The sequence below is a fragment of the Hoplias malabaricus genome, chromosome 2 (assembly GCF_029633855.1).
Source record: "Hoplias malabaricus isolate fHopMal1 chromosome 2, fHopMal1.hap1, whole genome shotgun sequence".
NCBI lineage: Eukaryota > Metazoa > Chordata > Actinopteri > Characiformes > Erythrinidae > Hoplias > Hoplias malabaricus.
Window position 1 is genome coordinate 61,248,254 of NC_089801.1, and position 20,850 is coordinate 61,269,103.

General features: G+C 38.4%; 2 protein-coding genes across 2 annotated transcripts in view; both read left to right on the forward strand.

Annotated features, from left to right (window-relative positions):
* The window catches only part of LOC136677597 (adhesion G protein-coupled receptor E3-like), a 159,269-nt gene that overhangs the window by 70,937 nt on the left and 67,482 nt on the right, over positions 1 to 20,850 (forward strand). The gene's annotated exons all lie outside the window — the stretch shown is intronic.
* Positions 7,070 to 20,530, forward strand: LOC136687615 (uncharacterized). The gene is made up of 7 exons (XM_066662120.1): positions 7,070 to 7,139; positions 14,009 to 14,062; positions 14,953 to 15,312; positions 15,418 to 15,474; positions 18,563 to 18,922; positions 19,028 to 19,084; positions 20,358 to 20,530. The coding sequence occupies exons 1-7, from the start codon at positions 7,109 to 7,111 to the stop codon at positions 20,528 to 20,530; spliced, it is 1,092 nt and encodes a 363-aa protein (XP_066518217.1). The 5' UTR covers positions 7,070 to 7,108.

Genomic DNA, 20,850 nt, shown 5'->3' on the forward strand with positions numbered 1-20,850 from the left:
TCATCTTTAAGGCAAACAAAATGCTGGAGCATGGCAGTCAATTCCTGGTTCAAAACCAGCTCCTTCTACACTCTGGATCATCACAGCCATTTATGAAACCATTATTTCCACTTCTTCATGAGGTTTACATTATAATATTTTCCATTTATCAAACCATTTATCCAATGTTTGCTTGATGAAATTGAAATCTTCTGACCTGGCTTCAGCTCTATCAGTTAAGCATTGTGTTTATATTAAAGATCATTACAGCATGAATAATGTACATAAAATCAATCCCCCTTCCTTGGTGATGATTTCAGTAAATTATTTCAGGAGCATAGAATTCTTCCAGCAGTAAAACTTTGAATTTTGGAAAATCCAAGTCAGATTGTATTAAGAGACTGTACAGGACACTCAAATACCAATGTACTTAAAAACTTATACCTACAGTATCTCAGTCTCATTTGATGTTAGTGTTGCTCTGGACGTTGATCCCAAGGCACTTGAGGAATGCTGGACCACCTGTCAGTTGCATAAGACTGAAGCACACTCTTTGTCTGCAGGAATTGTGTGCAGTGATGACAGGTGTTCTACATTTCCTCTTCCTCTCTGCATTTGTGTGGCTGTTCATTGAAGCTGTGCTGCTCTTCATCCAAGTGTGGAATCTCACAAAGATCAGGTCAAAGCAGGAGGAGATTAAGCACAAGAGGCTGGTTGTGATTGGATATGTTGTTCCTCTGGTTGGAGTGGGTGTGTCTGCTGGGCTTTTTCATGAAGGATAAGGCAGTGAAATGTAAGTGTGCTTTTTAAAATCAGGATTAAAATTGTCTATGACAGGTTAAGTGTACTTTTTTTTTTTAAAGTTAATACACTGGGGTTTATGCATTTTTCCTTTGTAGATGCTGGCTTAAGACAAACGGGGGCTTTTTGTGAAGTTTTCTGGCACCTGTTATTTTCATTCTGGCTGTAAGTACCACAGTCTTGAACAAACACTTCAGGTTCTCTAGTTTCTGCAATCATTCTGGATATCCTGTTTTGGTAGAATGCTTTTTTTAATACAACGAGCAAAACAATAAAAAAAATAGTTTATTACAACAATTGACATGTAAATTTGCAAGTTTTATGTCATCATCAATGAAAGACTATACTTTTGGAGTAACAATGTAGGTCTTCACAGGGTATATAAAAGCTTGCTACAAAAATAGCTTAAGTTAAATTTCCTTCTCATGGTGTTTTGTAAAGTGTATCAGCACGTGAGTAAAACATGTCAGTAACTGATTCTCAAGTGATGCCAATATTTCCACTTGAACTGGGGTCAGTGCCATTATCTTTTTTTGTTTTTTGCTGATATTTGCTCGCATCCACAGTAGGCTCTGAATGGATTATTTGTTTTCGTATATCCTAATATTTTTCATCTGTTATAACATTAGAAAAACATGATAAAGAGCAAATATATATATTAATATTTACTTTCCAGGTAAATATGATTCTCTTCATCATCATGTTAGTCATCATAATCTTCTCCCTGAAAGGAATGAAAAGTGAAATCTTGAATATCAAACGCACTGAAAGTGACCAGCGACTCTTTAAAAGTGTGCTCCTGAAAACAATGGTCCAGTTTATCATCCTCGGCTGCTCCTGGGTCCTGGGTTTCTTTACAGACCACAGTGAGGTGTTGGAGATAATTTTTCTGTTCTTCAACTCCCAGCAAGGCATCTTTATCTTCATCATCCACTGTGCCCTCAACCTCTTTACCTGTTGTACCTCAGAAGCAAATGTCTCTGGACATCTGCTTAGACATTTCTTACCCCACAAAAGTGGCTTGCACTGTAAAAATGGTTAAAAATCCTGCACTACTATATTCCAGAATAGAAGTCATGTAAACCTCTGAACTTTATTAGTTACAAATTTATTTAAGTGTACTATAAATTCTTGATTACAATTTACCTATTCTTATTCTCATCTCATGCAGGTGAGGCAGTTGTATAGGAAGTGGTGGAGAGCTTTCTGCGTGGCCCAGAGTCCGAAAAAATTTGAAAGTAAGGACACCACAGCATCAGGTTATAATCTTGCTTCCAGTTAGCATATTATGATTTTTTTCAGCTTTAATGGATTATTTACCCTTACATTTCTCTGTATACTTATTATACTTCATAGATAGATAAAACTTTATTGTCCTTTAAGTTTACACAAATGGAAATTTGTCTTTGCCAATCTGGCACTTAAACACATCCAACAATAAGGTACACAACAATACCTGAAACAATTGGCTCAGTATCAATATATATACACAGTAAATCCGCCAATGTTAAATCAACACTATTAGTGTGAAATTAACACAGTTAGTGTAATAATTTAATATTCTCAGTCTTAAGTTAACACTTATAGCATTCAATTAAAACTGGAGAATTTGCTGTGTAGACTATGTACAGAGATGTTTTATGTCCTTGTTCAAGATGTTCACAGCAGGGGGCACAAACAATTTTTTATACCCATTTTTCCTGGCTAGTGGGACCTTAAGTCTCTTGCCCAATGGCAGAAGCTGAAATGATGAGTGAAAGGAGTGGATAGGGTCATTATAAACTTGAATTGCCTTTTTTTGTTATTGATTGGGTGTATAAATTTTGTAATGATATTTGTCTACCTCCAGTAATTTTACTGGCCTGATTATATATCTTGGTACAGTAGTTTGGTATATTTTAAGGATATTTATAGATAGAAAAAAAAAATCACATTGTCCCTTCTTATGACTGAAGATTTTAATCATGAATGAATAAATGTAAAACCAAAGAATCAATGCAAGATCAGCACAATTAAATTACATATTTGTAGTGTTTATCCATTAAAAATATAATCAAAACAAAAAGTTAAAATGCTAGAACCTTCTTGTAATTTTGAGGGAGATAAATGTGAAGTGGAGATAAATAATATACAGTTATTTATACTTTGACTTATTATTATAATACCTCAGTCTAGTTTTGATGTTTTTAATTTAAATGATTAATTACCATTTAGAAAAACTTAACACATTCAACTACAGAATACAAAATACATGCCCTAAAATGTAATAAAGTTTTCTATTAGATTGCTCAATGTGAGTGACATTCTGACTATTTTGGAATGAAAAAGGCCAAAATTTTGAAAAAACACACATATATTGCAAAAGAACCAGGTGGAAAATTTAGAATTTTTGAATATCAAAATGCCAAAAATAAAGAGCATGGAAAGATTATTATTATTATTATTTTCTACTAAAATATCACATTTCGGCTGGATCATACCTACTGCACAGTGACAGACCACTGGACTGACCTCACAAAAAAATGTGCTTTTATCAGACACACACCCTCACACACACTTCCCCTGCTCTACTATCCCCATTTTAGGAGCATTCTTTAGTTTTCACACCAGCACCACTTCAACTTTTATACATGTGTAGACTAATGTACACTTATACAGCACAGTGTAAAAGTCAGAGAACACAAGGAATCTATTTACTTTCCAGCTAAAACCTAAAAAAAGTTGTATAGACCAGAAATCCTGAAGAACACCCAACAAATAAATACTGAATCTTTTTGCTATAAAGTGTTTTTTATATAAACCACTGTAAAGACAATTCAGATCAAAGCAAAAACCCACTGAAATCTGTCTCCTTTGTTTTGATTCCACCCCTGATCACAGCAGACTACTTCATTTGAAGTTAATTTGCAAAATTGTAGCGGCTGGAACTCATGACTCACTGTACATTTTTTGCTGATGTTTCTTTATTGCATATAACATTTGTGACATTGTGAAGGAACTCCCTCCCTCTAGAAATTCAACCGTCAACATCTCTATTGCTATTTAAATCTAATCTTAAAACACACCTGGAGAAATAACCAAGGCTGAAGCTACAGATGAGCTAGATTAGCCAGTCATTAAAAAAAAAAAGTATTCTTTTACTGAATTACATAATTTTGACAAACATTTCCTAATCTTAATTCAGAAAGGCACAGCAGGTCGAGTCTCTGTCACACAGCTCCAGAGTCCTGGAGGTTGTAGGTTTGAGCCCAGTTCCAGGTGACTGTCTGTGAGGAGTTGTGTTCTCCCTGTGTCAGCCTGGGTTCCCTCAGGGGGCTCTGGTGACCCTCAGGGTCCTCCTACTATTCAAAAAGACATGCAGGTAGGTGGACTGACTACTCAAGCATCCATATATATGTGTGGGAGTGAATGTGTGAGTGTGTGCCCCCTCCAGGGTGTGTTCCCACCTTGTGCCCAGTGATTCTGGGTGAGCTCCACATGCCTTCAGTTTGTGTGGCATTTATACTTGAAACAAACTGCACCAGAGTTCCTTTAGAAACCGACGCACTTGCTCAGACTGTGTCGCTCCACTTGTTTGGTGCACACCAGAGTTTGAAAGAGAACATTCACACCTTTAACCGCACTAACAGAGCAATTGCACCAGGTTTCATTTTATTCAAACCATAGATGACTGTACACAGTCTTAAACACACCCTAAAACACAGACAAATTTTGCTCTCCCTGGAACTGCTCTGCTCCCTGGACACTGTGGGATCCAGTGACAATTCATGTGACTTTAACCAAACACCAAAGAGACGACTTACAGAGATTACTTGTAAAAGAGTCATTGATCTTGTCAATACACAAACCATCAATAAACAAAAGATTATTAATAAGAGTTATTCATGAAGCACCATTTAAACAACGTGCATGTACCTAAATGTAGCACATAGAATCAGCATATCACCTACACATGAGAAAATAACTATATATAGGTAATAGAGTTAAAATATATATAATTGAGTTAAAAAAAATCATGTAATAGAGTAAAATCATGTAATAGGACAAATCATGTAATAGAGTAAACATGGATTAAAATGACAGTTGATTACAAAGAGAAATCCCAGATATGGTGTTAGGAAACAATACAACAGGCACTAAAACAAAAAAAAATATTACCATGGTTTCTCACTGTACATGTCTCATTCATTCCTTGTTGGTAGCCCTTATCCAGTTCAGGGTGACGGTGGGTCTGGAGCCTAGGCACAAGGCAGGAGGGGCGCCAGTCCTTCACAGGGCAACATACTCACACCTACAGACACTTGAGTCACCAATCCACCTACCAACGTGTTTTCAGACAGTGGGAGGAAACCGGAGCACCCAGAGTAAACCCACGCGGACACACCCCACTCCTCACAGAGGGACACCCAGAGCAGGTCCCTGGAGATATGTGACTGCGACACTACCTGCTGCACCACCGTGCCTCCCTGCTGTACATGTGCCAGTTTTTATAAGTGGGGTTTTAGACTTGATTTAAAAATGCAGATAGATGGGGCTTCACAAATACTGGACGACAGAATGTTCCATAAACTGCAAATGCAAGATCACCTTTAAGTTTCAGATGAGACCTAGCAACAGTCAATGAATTCTACAGGAATCATCTCAGAAATCACTGAGGTTGAGGTTTTGAGCAAACTGACAGTACAAGAGGAGACTATACATTAAGGGCTGGTTTGAAGCTTAGTCCCGAACTATATCCTTCTTTTAATAGAAAAATCACAATTCAAAATGCTGTGTAGTCCAGGACTAAGCTTAATCCCTGGGGATTGTGGGTTTAGAGAAAGGAACAATATTTTTGTACACACCAAGAACATTTTTTAGTAAAAACAGAAAGAAGCCCCTGCTATTGTCTGGTCAAGAGCAATTCCAAGCCTTCTGAAATCAACACTAATTTAACAACCATGTTATTTGTTTATGGAACAAGTTGTAAATGATTGCCTCATAATAGACAAGGGCAACATTTGAGATTTATTTATTTAGCAAATAAGAACATCAACACAATGTACTGGAAATAAACTAAAATATAATCTGAGTACATTTTCTTCTATTCAAATATACTGTGGCTGCACAGCTCCAGGGTTCTGGGGTTGTGTTCAAACCCTGCCTCAGGTTTCTGTCTGTGGGGAAGGTGAAAGTGTGAAATTGTCCAGATTGTGATTCCGGGTATGCTCCAGACCCACTGTGACCCTGAAAATTAAGTGGTTACAGTTAATTAACAAGTGAACAAAAATATCACTGTCTAAAGAAAACATGTATCTCCAAAATAGCAAGTTCACAGCTTTCAGTGGAAGTCAATGTAAAAAAGGTTTTATCCATAGAGTAATTTTGGCGCATTTCTATCGGTTCATTCATGAAATTATCACAGTGTGAAGGATAGATGCTTTGTTCAAATAATGTAGTAAACGTACAAAATGCATGTATTTCTTTGGACAGTGATGATATGGACACCCCTCAAAAGATTTGTTTTATTAAGTGAATGAACAAATTCTCTACAGAGGGCCATTTGAACTACAGCACATATTTTTGTGCATGTTAGCCAAAATCAAGAATTAATAATTTAATACATGAAGATATATTTTAAAGTCAATTAAGAACTTAATAATGTAATACCATGCAAAACTGAGAGACAACACTGCGTGAGAGACACTGAGGGGTTCAAAAAACACCAGCGGCACTGCTGTGACTGATACACAGTGTTAGGTGTGGCGCTGGCAGCCATAATCCTGTATGCACAGTCCATACACTTGTTTTATGATTTTTTTTTTAACATCATCTCTTGAAAATAAAATTTGCTTGAGGATGAGATGTGTCAGGTTCACTCACAGTGCAGACACACCACCCCCCTCCCTGCTGAAAGTGCCCCATGCCCAAACACTTGCTCCACTAAATATGCGCAGCAGCAGCCCCCCACACCACAATCCCCACAAGAACCATGTATATGCCAGTGGCAGGTCATGTGTTTACTATCACATTTAATCCCGCCATGTACCTGTTCTGTGATGTCTCTGATGATTTGGCAGAAAGTCAGTCTGACACATTTACTGATGTAATCACTGATCACAGTACAGTGTCCTTTTGTAGAAAAGGGTCATCAGACAGCAGGACATTCATACATTTTTAAAACCACATCGTTTGTTTAAGGTGAAGAAGACTGGTTGACTGTTAAAGTCAAAGTTCCACTATATATTACATGCAAATAAATTACTTTTAAACCTGGATCAGCCAGGAGACACACACTCAACCTGCTGCCTGACGATGTGAATATGCTCTTTTCCTCTGACTGTTGAATATGAATAGAAATGTAAAGAATCTTTGGACATGTGAGTACTGCTTTGATTTATTTACATTTTTAAGAAGTGGAACAAAGAAGATATTAGAGGACATTTTCACAGATGTGAGGAAGATGTCATGGACCTCTTAGCTTTTTTGACTTAGCCATTGTTTGATTTTACTGCCTTTTGCAAACTAGAGTCTCACTGGAGAAGTGTCAGGTGCTGAACCTTTCAGTGAAGTGTATTTTTACAAAGACAGTAAACAGTAAAATTTATCAAGAGGGATTGCTGAGGGGAACATACTGTTGTTTTAAGGGAACACTAAGTAAGAGCTGGTGTTTAACAGCACTGTACTGTACAGGTATTATGCTCATTCAGTAATATCAGTAATAATGCACAGGGGCATGAAATCATCGAAAAGATTCTTAATGGAAAGGCCTCGTGGCTGACTGACAAATAAACCACTATCAGCAGGACACAGGGCAGTTACTCTTTATTAAACAGGGCATTGGAGAGAGACAGGATCAGTGAAAAAGAACTTTAGAAACAAGACCTACCCTTCCACTGTCAGACTTATGAATTCCAGTCCACAATTTTAATTTTGTTTTAAAATATGCTGTTGTTGTTGTGTTATTGCAGAAATATTCAAACTTTTCCTCCCGAGTCTCCTTGGCACTTTTTTGAGAACTGTGATAGACTGGTGATCTGCCCAAAGTGTGATTCTGTGTAGGCTCCAAACCCACTGTGACCATGAAACTGATTAAGTGGTTACAGTAAATTAATGGATGGACACCCCTCTCTACAGGAATCAATTGTAAATACAGCATTAATTGTTCTGTTTATAGAGCATGTTAAAGTTAGTGATTTAAAGTGAATTAGTTAAAACAGGAAAGTGAAGAAAATCATGCATCTGTTATTTTTAGATCTTAGAGCATATTTAAGAGCTATGCTTCGTCTCAAAAAGTAAACTGTATTTAATAACATAATAATCTAGTAATACATTATGAGACACTGTTCACTTCATTTCTATTAACTTTATTGTCTTCTGGGTCTCACTGGGTCTGAAGCCTACACAGAACCACAGAGTGCAAGGTAGGAGCACACCCTGGAAAGGACACCAGGCCATCACCCACTCACACCTGTGAACACATATGCACCAACAATCCACCTACAAACATATGTTTATGTGAATTATGGGAGTTTCCTCAGAAAAAACAGAGGGAGAACACGGCGTACCACTCTTCTCACAGCAGTGACACTGAGAGGTATTAAAACTCCAGGAGCACTGCTGTGTCTGATCCACTCATACCAGAACAACACACACTAACACACCTTCAACACCTCAGTGTCACTGCAGCGCTGAGAATGATCCACTGCTCAAACCATACCTGCTCTGAAGGGGTCCTAATCATTGAAGAACAGGTTGAAAGAGGGTGAAACAAATATGCAGAACAACAACTCTATTAGTGTCTGAAATGGTATCATTAGTGTTCTCCTGTATGGTCTGTAGAGCTGAGAGGATGGGGAGTGCATGTAGAAACAAGGAGATGATATTAATGTTGTGGCTGATGTGTGTGTGTGTGTGTGTTTGTGTGAGGGGGTAACAGCATGTCTAAAGTTCAATAATTCAGGTACACTGTGGCTTGGGGAGACATTAAATCATATTCCATATAATCAGGAGTTGTTCTGTCCATAGAGAAGCTTTTTAATGTGGTTGGAGTCTGTGGCTGGTCTCAGCGCTCATGCTGTGACTGTTGACTTTCCTGATGATTTCACAAACCTGACTGACCCACTCACAAATGTAAATGTTCATCACAGAACAGTGTCCTCTATAGAGAGGGTGCATCAAACCAGCAGAAAATTCCTGTTTTCCAAACCATGTCATTTGTTTATGATGCAGAGGATTGGTTGTCAGTTAAATGTAAAACCCCCAGCATCCAGAGGAAGAATATAATGCAAATAAATTACATCTAATGAAAACCTGTAACAGCCTGGAGGAAAATAATAAACTACGACTATCTCCCTTTCCTCAAATTGTTGTTGAAAATGAATAGAAATATAATGAATCTTTGGACATGTGAGTAGTGTTTTGATCATTTGGTTTTGAAAAATGTAAAAAAGAAGAAAAAAAAACATTCATATTACAAGTGATATTTTTATTTCTGTAATGAATATTTCTGAATGGAAATAGTGCATTTTCTTATTTATGTCTGTGATCATTAATGAATAGTATGAAGTCTTCTTATGGACACGGTCACAGACTTTCACCTTTTTTTCATATTTGATTTTATTTATTTTGTTAATTGTACTCTTTTTAACAAACTAGAGTCTCACTGGAGAAAATAAAACCAGGTGGTAAAGTTGTCAGTGATGTGTAATATTTACAAAAATGTGATTTTTACAATGTTCACAGTTTACAGGGTCACGGAACTAAACACACAGGGTGAAGTCTGCTTCTTTGGTTTGGCAGAACTTTTAGAATGACATTCTTACCCCATATAACTATAGAGTAGATGGAAGTGAACATTCATTGTTCAAGTGAGAGTAATATAAGTGTGTGGAGTTGTTTGGATTTACAACTTTGTTACTTCCCCTCTAAAAAATAAAGCACTGGGTCAAAAAAACGTTTTGCGACAGTCTTTTTGAGTTGTGTCAACTTCTGGTAAAATTACATTGATCCAATAAAGTTTTTTGAGTATGGTGATTACTTTGACAGACAGTAAAAAGCATTTTTATATAATATGAACTTAATAAATGTCACCATGAACAAATATTCAACAGTATGATTACTTTTATTCCGTACTGTGATCACATCTCACATGCTTGAAACAGTAAAAACATTTTGTATGTGGTATAAATGTCAGTTATAAGGCGCCATTTCAATTGAATGTGAGACAATTTAAACAATGATACAAGAACATGAGATTATTCACAAAAACAGTAACAGAAACTTAAATTCTCTCTCCTCCATTTCCCTCTCCCTCTATTTAAATTGTTGCGCCTTAAGTCTCAAAGCGAGTAAGTAATTAAATTACAAAAGCACCTGAGGGTCATGAGTGTTTTTAGCGCTTGTAACACTGTCTCTTACAGAGTTAAGGACAGCTAGCTTATTATGCCTAATTCTGCCTATATCCACCAAACACATGTGCCAGGGTCGGCTGCAGGCTACGTGAGTGGTGGGGGGAGACCACACCCCGGACACCCCAAGGCTAACACTGTGCACAACCATGGTATTCAATACATCGACTACGGCACCCCTATATTATGGGAAAGGGGACCCCTTGCTAGGCCACTCAACCGAATGAGTGTGAGGGCCAGACAACAACACACGTGTATCAATCAGAATGCCAAGTCTTAATACAAATTTTATTTCAGTTAATTAAAAAAAAAAAAAACACTTAATGCTGTAGATACTCTTAAAAAGCTGTATGGAGTTTAAGTTGATATATATATATAGACAACAAGTAACATATCACAGACCAACAGAATATATGGCCAAGGAAGTGCCCAACCCACAGAGCCCTTTGATTTGCACACTAGTCATGCAGTCAATAACACTACCACGCAAAACCAATATCAAACCACGGTCATCAAAAGCAAGATGACAGCACCACAGTAAACCACCTCCAAAAGGAGCACAACCAGAGCACCTAGGGTGACCCACCCCTTGACCACAAAACAAAAAAAGAAAACTAAAAACAACAAGAAGCACCTTGCTGGGTGCAACTACATAAAAACGGCCTATGATATGCTATCACAAAACGTTACAGCTAACGGCATTAAGGCCTAAACCCCAAAACAGTATTAATAAAACCTTTTCATTTGTAAAATGGTAACAAGTGGCTCAGCTAATACAATGTCCACGTATGTAAAAAAAAAAAAACGTGGGACACATGGGAGGGAAAAACAGTGGCCTGCAGCACTTCTGGCTGCAGCCCCACTCTATAAAAGAAATAACCATCCATTCATTCATTATCTGTAACCGCTTATCCAATTTAGGGTTGCGGTGGGTCCAGAGCCTACCTGGAATCATCGGGCGCAAGGCGGGAATACACCCTGGAGGGGACGCCAGTCCTTCACAGGGCAACACAGACACACACACATTCACTCACACACTCACACCTACGGACACTTTCGAGTCGCCAATCCACCTGCAATGTGTGTTTTTTTTTTGGACTGTGGGAGGAAACCGGAGCACCCGGAGGAAACCCACGCGGACACGGGGAGAACACACCAACTCCTCACAGACAGTCACCCGGAGCGGGACTCGAACCCACAACCTCCAGGTCCCTGGAGCTGTGTGACTGCGACACAGAAATAACCATAATCACAAAATATAATTCAGTATACTAAAATACACAATAACAAACATAGCCAACAGTGTCAGTACGTCACCTTAAGCATATGGCCCACACCCACACATACAGTGCTTGTGACTTGTGCCCATATCTTTATACACAATATCACCATTTCAATTTTATATATACATACACTAATAATAATAATAATAATCCATATCAATACATCCACACATGTTCATGAATGTAAACCCATATGCCATCACCATGGTACCCCAATATTAAATGACATACCAGAATAAAAAGACACTGCTGTTGTCAATATGATTGATATACCAACGTTCTGTAGACACAAAATGTATCAGTAGGCGGCAGTCAAGCAACACGAACGCCCTCCAACCTGCATGATACATAGACACTGATAAAACAGAGACGAACAACAACGGTAGGGAGCACAATAAACCTAAGTGACATACAAGCGGCATCAGCCCAGCACCAGTTAGCCGCTGCTAATGTCACTGCACACCAACCTACACCAAAGTAGTCACATTCACCCACAGCTAAGAAACTCTCACCGGATAGGCCCCATTTCCCAACAGCTGCATTCAGCGCGAGAAATAATAACCAGCGACATACCGTTGATTCAGCTACCTGCGCTTCTCTAGTTCTCAAGTGATAGGCCCCAGGCACCAGCACACGTACACAGACCAAGTTCTCCCAGTAGCGGCCGCAACGCACCAGACAACTCCCGCCGTCCGTCGTTTGAACAAGGTGGAAGTGAACTAACTTAGGTGCGCTCCAGTGGCGATTGCTCTAAGACTGCAATGGAAGCTCAGCTTCCCCTAAAATGTAAAAAAATAAGTGATCAAATATATACTGTTGTGTGTACATGTCATTGAATAAATATTTACTACAACGCGCTCAACTTTTGTTCAGAATCAGCTTCTTATCACTGGTAAAGACGCGGCTTTCCTCTCAATCATTCCCTTCACAGTGATTTAAACAGTGAGGACGCTGAGCGTCCACAGAGTTCAGTAGCGAAGCAGCGAAGTGCAGCGAAACGAGACGAGTGATTGGATAAATGCTGGGCTTTGTCCCGCCCATCGGTCTATTGGGCAGTGGGCTGGCCTCGGCTGGCCCGGACGCTCAGCTTCTGCATGATGATTGGATGATCTGTCTGAGGCTGAATCCCTTTTTGATTGACAGCGAAATGAGCGAATCAGCGACCCTTTGGTGTAAAGATCCGAGGGAGCATTACATTTTCATTCTGTTCTGAGTTGAACCAGACTTTCTTAAACCTCTTAGCGGCATTTTCTTTGTTAAAAACGACTAGTGACAAATCGAGCTTCTATTGCTGGTGGTTTTTTTTGTAGCTGCTTGTGTTTGGAGACTGACTTCTATCACTCTTTCTGACTTCTATCACTCTTTCTGACTTCTATCGCAGTTTCTGTCCAGCGGGTGCTGCTGAGCCCCTCCGCCGTCACAAAGCACTCACAGACGGACACACTTCACATGGGCCAAGGCCGTTTAAGCAGCCTAGCTCTGCTGGCCATTGAGAGGACACTAGTCAAGTCCCTGGAAAAGACGCCTTGTTGGTACGACAGGGTCACAGATCATTTTCTTGAAAAGGAACGGAGGGTAGAATTTACGTATTAAAACTGACACATTTTATGATGCAGGCCGAAATTGAGCTTCCCCTCTTTAAAAGACCAGCATCCGCCACTGGTGTGCTCCCTTTTATCTTCCCCTGGGGATCACATGCTCCCTACTTGGATTCCACCCACTCTACAGTGGGTGTGTCCCTATAAGACCTCTACTGGTCTTTAAAAGCTGCAAGGGTCCATCTTATCCTATACAGAATTATTAGGCATTTAGCCATACCACACACAGACCATCAACACAACAGAAAAACGGGCAAACCTAAACACACCAATAAAATAAACCACTTTGGGTCATGAAAATAGTTATAACCCTCACCCTGGTAGCTTTGTTGTGCCTTATCCACAATAAGACGTGCCTGGAGCAAACTGAAGTAGTCTTCTCCAGTAAAATTCCTCTTGTCCGAGTGGGAGGGAGAAAGCAAATCAATGAGAAAATGGCGTCATCCAGTACAAATAACTGAGATGCCAGAAAATTATTTTTGCTTTTTTTTGTATTTAATGGAATATATTGAGTTCAGGTTAGACAAGAACTTGTCTTGAAACAACACTCTTATTACACTTATATTATTTATGTTAACAAAACTCAATAAAACAAACAAAAAAAAGCAGTTAAAGCAGTGCATATATTTAAGTGTTGGCTAAAGGCCACCAGAATGACTTTACAGAGATATTCAAATGTCACTAAATAAAAGTTTGAGACAAGTCAAGAATCTTAAGCTTAGAGTCAGGGTGAGGTTGTGAGACATTAGACTGGAGTCAGAGTGAAGTCAAGTTTTTAGGCTGGAGTCAGAATCAAGTCAGGAGTCTTTAGATAGGAGTCTTTAGACAGGAGTCAGTGTGAAGTTATGAGTCTTTAGATAGACAGCGAATGAATGAATGAATGAATGTATAATGTAGTGTGTGTTTTACACACAGCTGTATTAATGATTACTCAGCAGTTCTTAAATCTCTCCACTAGGGGTCCCCCTGCTCCTGCTAACTACCATCACTAAAGGCATGGCTGCAGATTTAAGTAAGTGAGACCTAAAGCAAACCAGACTAATACAGTTTATGTTCACAGTTAAAGAGTGAATAGTTATTCATTAAGTGTTTACTCTAAACACAGCAGTAAACAGAATTAAATTTAGTTTAGAAAGGAGAGCAGGTGTTTGGCTCAGGTTTTGTCAAATATTTTGTAACATAATTAAATAACCCCTGGTTTAGTAAGAGTGATCTGTACCACTTCAGAATAAGACTACGCCTTTTATAAATGGTTTACAATCTGTTATTTACGGTTACTAATTAGGTTGTAAACACAATAAAAGTCATTAATTATCATGTATAACACATAGATAGATAGATAGATCAGTGACAGGTTGTTTGCAAGATAGTGAACCCACATCCATCCACATTGTTAAATCACAGACCTTGCCAAATAATGACCTCACTTTGTCTTCTCCATCAGTCAACATTAAGCCTGTCAACTTCATCAGATGTTTTTTAATAAGTTTAATGATTTAACAACCAACAACCAACAATCCATTAACCACTGATAGATGATATTTTTAGACATTGATGACAATGTGATGCACCTTAACATATGAAATGACTAAATTCACATTAACATTGGCTTATTATTTACCTTAGATTTTTTATTGCCTGACACTTTCACTGTTAGGCAAAAAGCGGTCACTGTTATGCTTCCTATCTCTGTGTTAAAATTATTATTAATGATATTTAAGGTGTTTATTGCATTGTTATTAATCAGACTGTAAACAGCTGTCTAAATCATATATAAACCTTTGTATGTGTAGTCTGGTTTTAAAGTGGTACTGAGTTATCTTGTGCAGTTCACATTGTGTAAATTAGTAGAACAAAAGTATACCTATTTATCATCTGTGTATATTTTTTTTTCACCAAAAGCTGATCCCTGCAACAAATACACTTCTCTGGATCAACCCTGGAGAGGCACCAATTCAACTGGACTGCAGATCTGTGATCAATCCTTCACCTGGAACGGCTGGTACCGGCTACTGTATAACGGGATGAGTGTCCGTATGCCAGAGAGCTGTGTTAATAGATGGACATGTGGCACTGATGCTCCTCTGTGGCTAAACGGCCCTCACCCTCAGATCACAGATGGAATAGTCACTCGTGAGGTCTGTGGGAGTTGGATTAACTGCTGCTACTGGTCTCTGTCAATTCAAGTCAAAGCCTGCCCAGGAAACTATTACGTCTATGAGTTTGTCAGTCCAAACGTCTGTAATGAAGCTTACTGTGCAGGTGCTGTGCTTGTCTTTTAAATGGTTTGTCTGTGTTTTACAGCAGTAGTTTTATAAAGATTATTAGATTTCCATGTTTGTTTAACATGTTTTTGTCCTTTCTCAGATGTGAACACCATCACTCCAAACACCGCCAACAGCACCGTCTCATCTACAAACACCAGTAAGTTACCAATGACATGTTCAACACTTTCCTCTGCGTAAATATTTCTAGCTTTCAAATTTTTTTAAAGGCATATATGATTTTATAACTTTCATTTTAAGAGATTATCAGTAATAAACCAAAAATACAAATACACTCTTTCTGTATTTCTCTGCGTGGCCACTACTTCCGCTGAGTAATACTCCATTTCCATTAGAACCTTACAGTCAAGCCCCCTGCACTTCATCTTCCCCCAGTCAGCCTCATCATTACAGACTCCTCCACTCTGTGTGGCTGTTTACTGAGTGTGTAACTGCTCTGTAAAGCTCTTTTTTGTCTGTTTAATTTGACCCTGATTTAGGATCTTACCCTTCTGCTCTACTACTTTTTGACCTGCATTTTTTATTTATTTTTTTTTGCTTTACATTTTGTTAGTCTTTCTGCAAATGGACATATCCCAATATGAGTCTCAGACGCTCTGCCCACAAGTTGATGTAGAGTCTGATACTTTCAGTGCACAAATCTGTACTCAGTGTCAGGATTCTGCCAGTTGCATTCTGATTGGCTCTTTGTACATCTACGTATAAGCACTTACTTTTGTCCTGGCTCTTACTGGTCTGACATGAATCATAAAGACTCTTTCTACACATCAAGCCAAATAGATATATACATATAATAGATGGTATTTTTAGACATTTGTAGCGTAGTAACAGTATTTAAGTTAGTTATATTTAATGGTGATTATCACTTATAATAATTATTATTATTATTACTGAATTAAATGACAAAAATATTACTAATATATCAGAGATTGAAATACTGTCAACGCTAGGGATGAGTTCTCAGGATTTTCAGACTCTCAAGGAACAAACTCCACACACTGTATTATTTCAAATAATGGAAATACTTTATTAAAAGGAAAGATAATAGTTTGATAAAAATAGCACAATCATCAAAATCTCACGGAATAAACTCAGGTGAAACCAGTTCGAATTTAATAGTTGGATAGGCTATATAACTTGTTAAGAATGTGTTGCTAAATGATTTAATTAGTGTATAAATTTATCAAGAGACTTAATTCGGCATCAGCTTCTGAGAATGAGGAATTTACTTGCTTTCTTACACTTTGTCGTTGATATCACCAAGCCGATGGGTCCAGCAGATTTTCAATCTCCGTTCTTCCGGTGCTTGATTTGTCACAGCTGGAGGTAGGCTGGTTGGTGAGGAGATTCCCTCCAGGATGAGTCAGCCACTTTCAGCGTCCTTAGACAGTGTGAGGTCAGTCTGGGATTCCCTTCACAGAGAACTGCTGGCCTGGCTGGCTTTTCCCGGAGTGAGGGAGAATGTTGCAAAGAAGCGCGCTGTTTTCCTCTGATCCTCAGAAGCGATGTACTCTGATGTAAATAGCTAATATTAATTTCACAATTTTCACTTAATTTCAGCGGTGACTCTTATTCTGGCCAAAATAAGTTTCAACTGCTTTGATCAGTCATAAAATTAAACTTGGATTGGGCTACAAACAACGAACACAAATGAAAAAAAAAAAGATTACTGACAATTAATCAACAGTTTACTCTTTTAGTTTCTGTATTGCAATGCTAACTGACACAAGGCTTCCCCTGCTAGTTCTCAACGAAGGTCTGTCTTCTTTTGAGAGTCTATTGGAAGAGTCGGCTTCGTCAGCGTAGAGAGAAAACAAAGAAAAACAAGAGCGTAAAGAGCATAAGGGAGAGTGTAAGAACAAGAATAAGTAAGAAGTGAAAACAAGAGTGTAAGAAGAAGTGTAAGGGAACGCGACTCCCTTTATCATAGGTGGCGCGGTCATGCCCACTTGGGAGGTTTCCGTCCACTGATTGGTTCCTGGGTTTGGGGAGTCCACGTGACCGTCTCAAGTTCCAGAGAAAGAAAAAGATCACTTTTTCTGGGCGAATACATAACCTCAATGAATAAAAATACTTCATACATATTGAATATATCTTAATGAGTATACTGGATTATTTTATCACACACACACACACACACATATATATATATATATATATATATATATATATATATATATATATATATATATATATATCGAGTATATTATCAACTATTCTAGATGTTAGAGATTAATTAATTTTTTTAAATGGAGATAGGAATTTTTCCTCATGATTAAAACAGTAATTCACATCACTCGGTTAGTTAGTAGACAGTCACCTGAGAATAACAGCGGATAACATTAATAACACATTGCATAATACATGCTTAGTTTCAGCAGAAACATATGCATCCGAGATGATAATTTGTTAGAGGGAGAGAGGGCGAAAAATGATTTCGCAAATGTCCACTTGGGGGCACTGTTGGTCCACGCTGTTTGTCTGGTTAGAATTCGGGTTGAGAGAGGTCACCATTAGGCAGTCCTGGGGCCATCTGTTGATTTTGTGATAAGATAGCTGTTCGCCAGTCCGACGCTGGAGGTAATAAACGCTTGGGTTTTTAATCCCGGTCTCCAAGGCTCTGATTGATCTTTTAGGCTTAATGGGGTCATAAAATTGGGGGTACCACTTAGTGTTATCCTGGGGGTCACTGGAAAGTGTTCTGCTTAGCCTTCGCTATCAGATATAGGTGTGTGCGTGAGTTTGTGTGTGTGCGTGTGTGTGGGGATGCATAGTCTTTCAGCACACACACACTCTGTGGAATGCAGGTCCCGTCTTCTCCTTTTATATAAAACAGAATTTTTCATTTCTTGATCTGGATCCATCCTCCACTACACATTGATGACAATGTGATGCACCTTAACATATAAAATGACTAAATTCACATTAACATTGGGTTATTATTTACCTTGAAATATTTATTGCCAGACATTTTCACTATTATGTAAAAAGCAGTCACTGTTATGCTTCCTATCTCTGTGTTAAAATTATTATTAATGATAATTAAGGTGTTTATTGCATTGTTATTAATTAGACTGTAAACAGCTGTCTAAATTATATATAAACCTGTGTATGTGTAGTTATGTTTTAAAGTGGTACTGAGTTATCTTGTGCAGTTCACATTGTGTAAATTAGTAGAAAAAAAGTATGCCTATTTATCATTTATGTATATTTTTTTTCACCAAAAGCTGATCCCTGCAACAACTACACTTCTCTGGATCAACCCTGGAGAGGCACCAATGCGACTGGACTGCAGATCTGTGATCAGTCCTTCACCTGGAATGGCTGGTACCGGCTGCTGTATTACGGGATGAGTGTCCGTATGCCAGAGAGCTGTGTTAATCCACGGACATGTGGCACTGATGCTCCTCTGTGGCTGAACGGCTCTCACCCTCAGATCACAGACGGAATAGTCACTCGTGAGGTCTGTGGGAGTTGGAGTAACTGCTGCCAGTGGTCTGTATCAATTCAAGTCAAAGCCTGCCCAGGAAACTATTACGTCTATGAGTTTGTCAGTCCAAACATCTGTTATGCAGCTTACTGTGCAGGTGCTGTGCTTGTCTTTAAAATGGTTTGTCTGTGTTTTCCAGCAGTAGTTTTATAAAGATTATTAGATTTCCGTGTTTGTTTAACACGTTTTTGTCCTTTCTCAGATGTGAACACCATCACTCCAAACACCGCCAACAGCACCGTCTCATCTACAAACACCAGTAAGTTACCAATGACGTGTTCAACACTTTCCTCTGCATAAATATTTCTGACTTTCAATATTTTTTTTGTAAAATGATTACTTTAATGTTAAAACATTAATATTATCAATAATAACTCAAAAGTACAAAGGTACTCTGCCTGTGTTTCTCTGCGTGGTCAGCGAGGGTCTCCTTCCACTGAGTAAGAACTCCATTTTAATTACAACCTTTCAGTCAAACCCCTTGCACGTCACCTTCCCCCAAGTCAGCTTCATCATTACATACTCCTCCACTCCTACCTTCAGTGTGAAGTGTGGTCAGCTCCTGTGTAGCTGTTTAGTGAGTGTGTTTTGGCTCTGTTCAGCTCTTTTTCTGTTTTATTTTACTCTGATTATGGATCTTACCCTGCTGTTCTACTGCTTTTTGAACTTTTTTGCTCAGTCTTTGACTCAGATTTTTGCTTTGCATTTTGTTACAGTTTTTCTGCAAATGGACCCATCTCAAATCTGAGTATTAGATTTGTATTAGATTACACCAGCTTAGTATTCAATCATCAGTCACTTCATGTCTCAGCCTTTGATGCTTTGTCCACACGTTGATGGAGAGTCTTTCATCAGTGCATGAATCTGGCACTGCAGGATTCTGCCAGCTGCATTTTGATTGGCTCACCTTACATCAGCGAATACATTTTGTCCTGGCTCTTACTGGTCTGACATGAATCATAAAGACTCTTTCTACACATCAAGCCAAATAGATATATACATATAATAGATGGTATTTTTAGACATTTGTAGCGTAGTAACAGTATTTAAGTTAGTTATATTTAATGGTGATTATCACTTATAATAATTATTATTATTATTACTGAATTAAATGACAAAAATATTACTAATATATCAGAGATTGAAATACTGTCAACGCTAGGGATGAGTTCTCAGGATTTTCAGACTCTCAAGGAACAAACTCCACACACTGTATTATTTCAAATAATGGAAATACTTTATTAAAAGGAAAGATAATAGTTTGATAAAAATAGCACAATCATCAAAATCTCACGGAATAAACTCAGGTGAAACCAGTTCGAATTTAATAGTTGGATAGGCTATATAACTTGTTAAGAATGTGTTGCTAAATGATTTAATTAGTGTATAAATTTATCAAGAGACTTAATTCGGCATCAGCTTCTGAGAATGAGGAATTTACTTGCTTTCTTACACTTTGTCGTTGATATCACCAAGCCGATGGGTCCAGCAGATTTTCAATCTCCGTTCTTCCGGTGCTTGATTTGTCACAGCTGGAGGTAGGCTGGTTGGTGAGGAGATTCCCTCCAGGATGAGTCAGCCACTTTCAGCGTCCTTAGACAGTGTGAGGTCAGTCTGGGATTCCCTTCACAGAGAACTGCTGGCCTGGCTGGCTTTTCCCGGAGTGAGGGAGAATGTTGCAAAGAAGCGCGCTGTTTTCCTCTGATCCTCAGAAGCGATGTACTCTGATGTAAATAGCTAATATTAATTTCACAATTTTCACTTAATTTCAGCGGTGATTCTTATTCTGGCCAAAATAAGTTTCAACTGCTTTGATCAGTCGTAAAATTAAACTTGGATTGGGCTACAAACAACGAACACAAATGAAAAAAAAAAAAGATTACTGACAATTAATCAACAGTTTACTCTTTTAGTTTCTGTATTGCAATGCTAACTGACACAAGGCTTCCCCTGCTAGTTCTCAACGAAGGTCTGTCTTCTTTTGAGAGTCTATTGGAAGAGTCGGCTTCGTCAGCGTAGAGAGAA

Bases quoted from the DNA above. Each gene is read 5' to 3' on its own strand.
- LOC136687615 (XM_066662120.1), top strand. From the start codon at position 7,109: ATGAATAGAAATGTAAAGAATCTTTGGACAT. The intron at 15,313-15,417 runs GTGCTGTGCTTG...GTCCTTTCTCAG, and splicing joins TAATGAAGCTTACTGTGCAG to ATGTGAACACCATCACTCCA. The intron at 19,085-20,357 runs GTAAGTTACCAA...GATTTGTCACAG, and splicing joins CGTCTCATCTACAAACACCA to CTGGAGGTAGGCTGGTTGGT.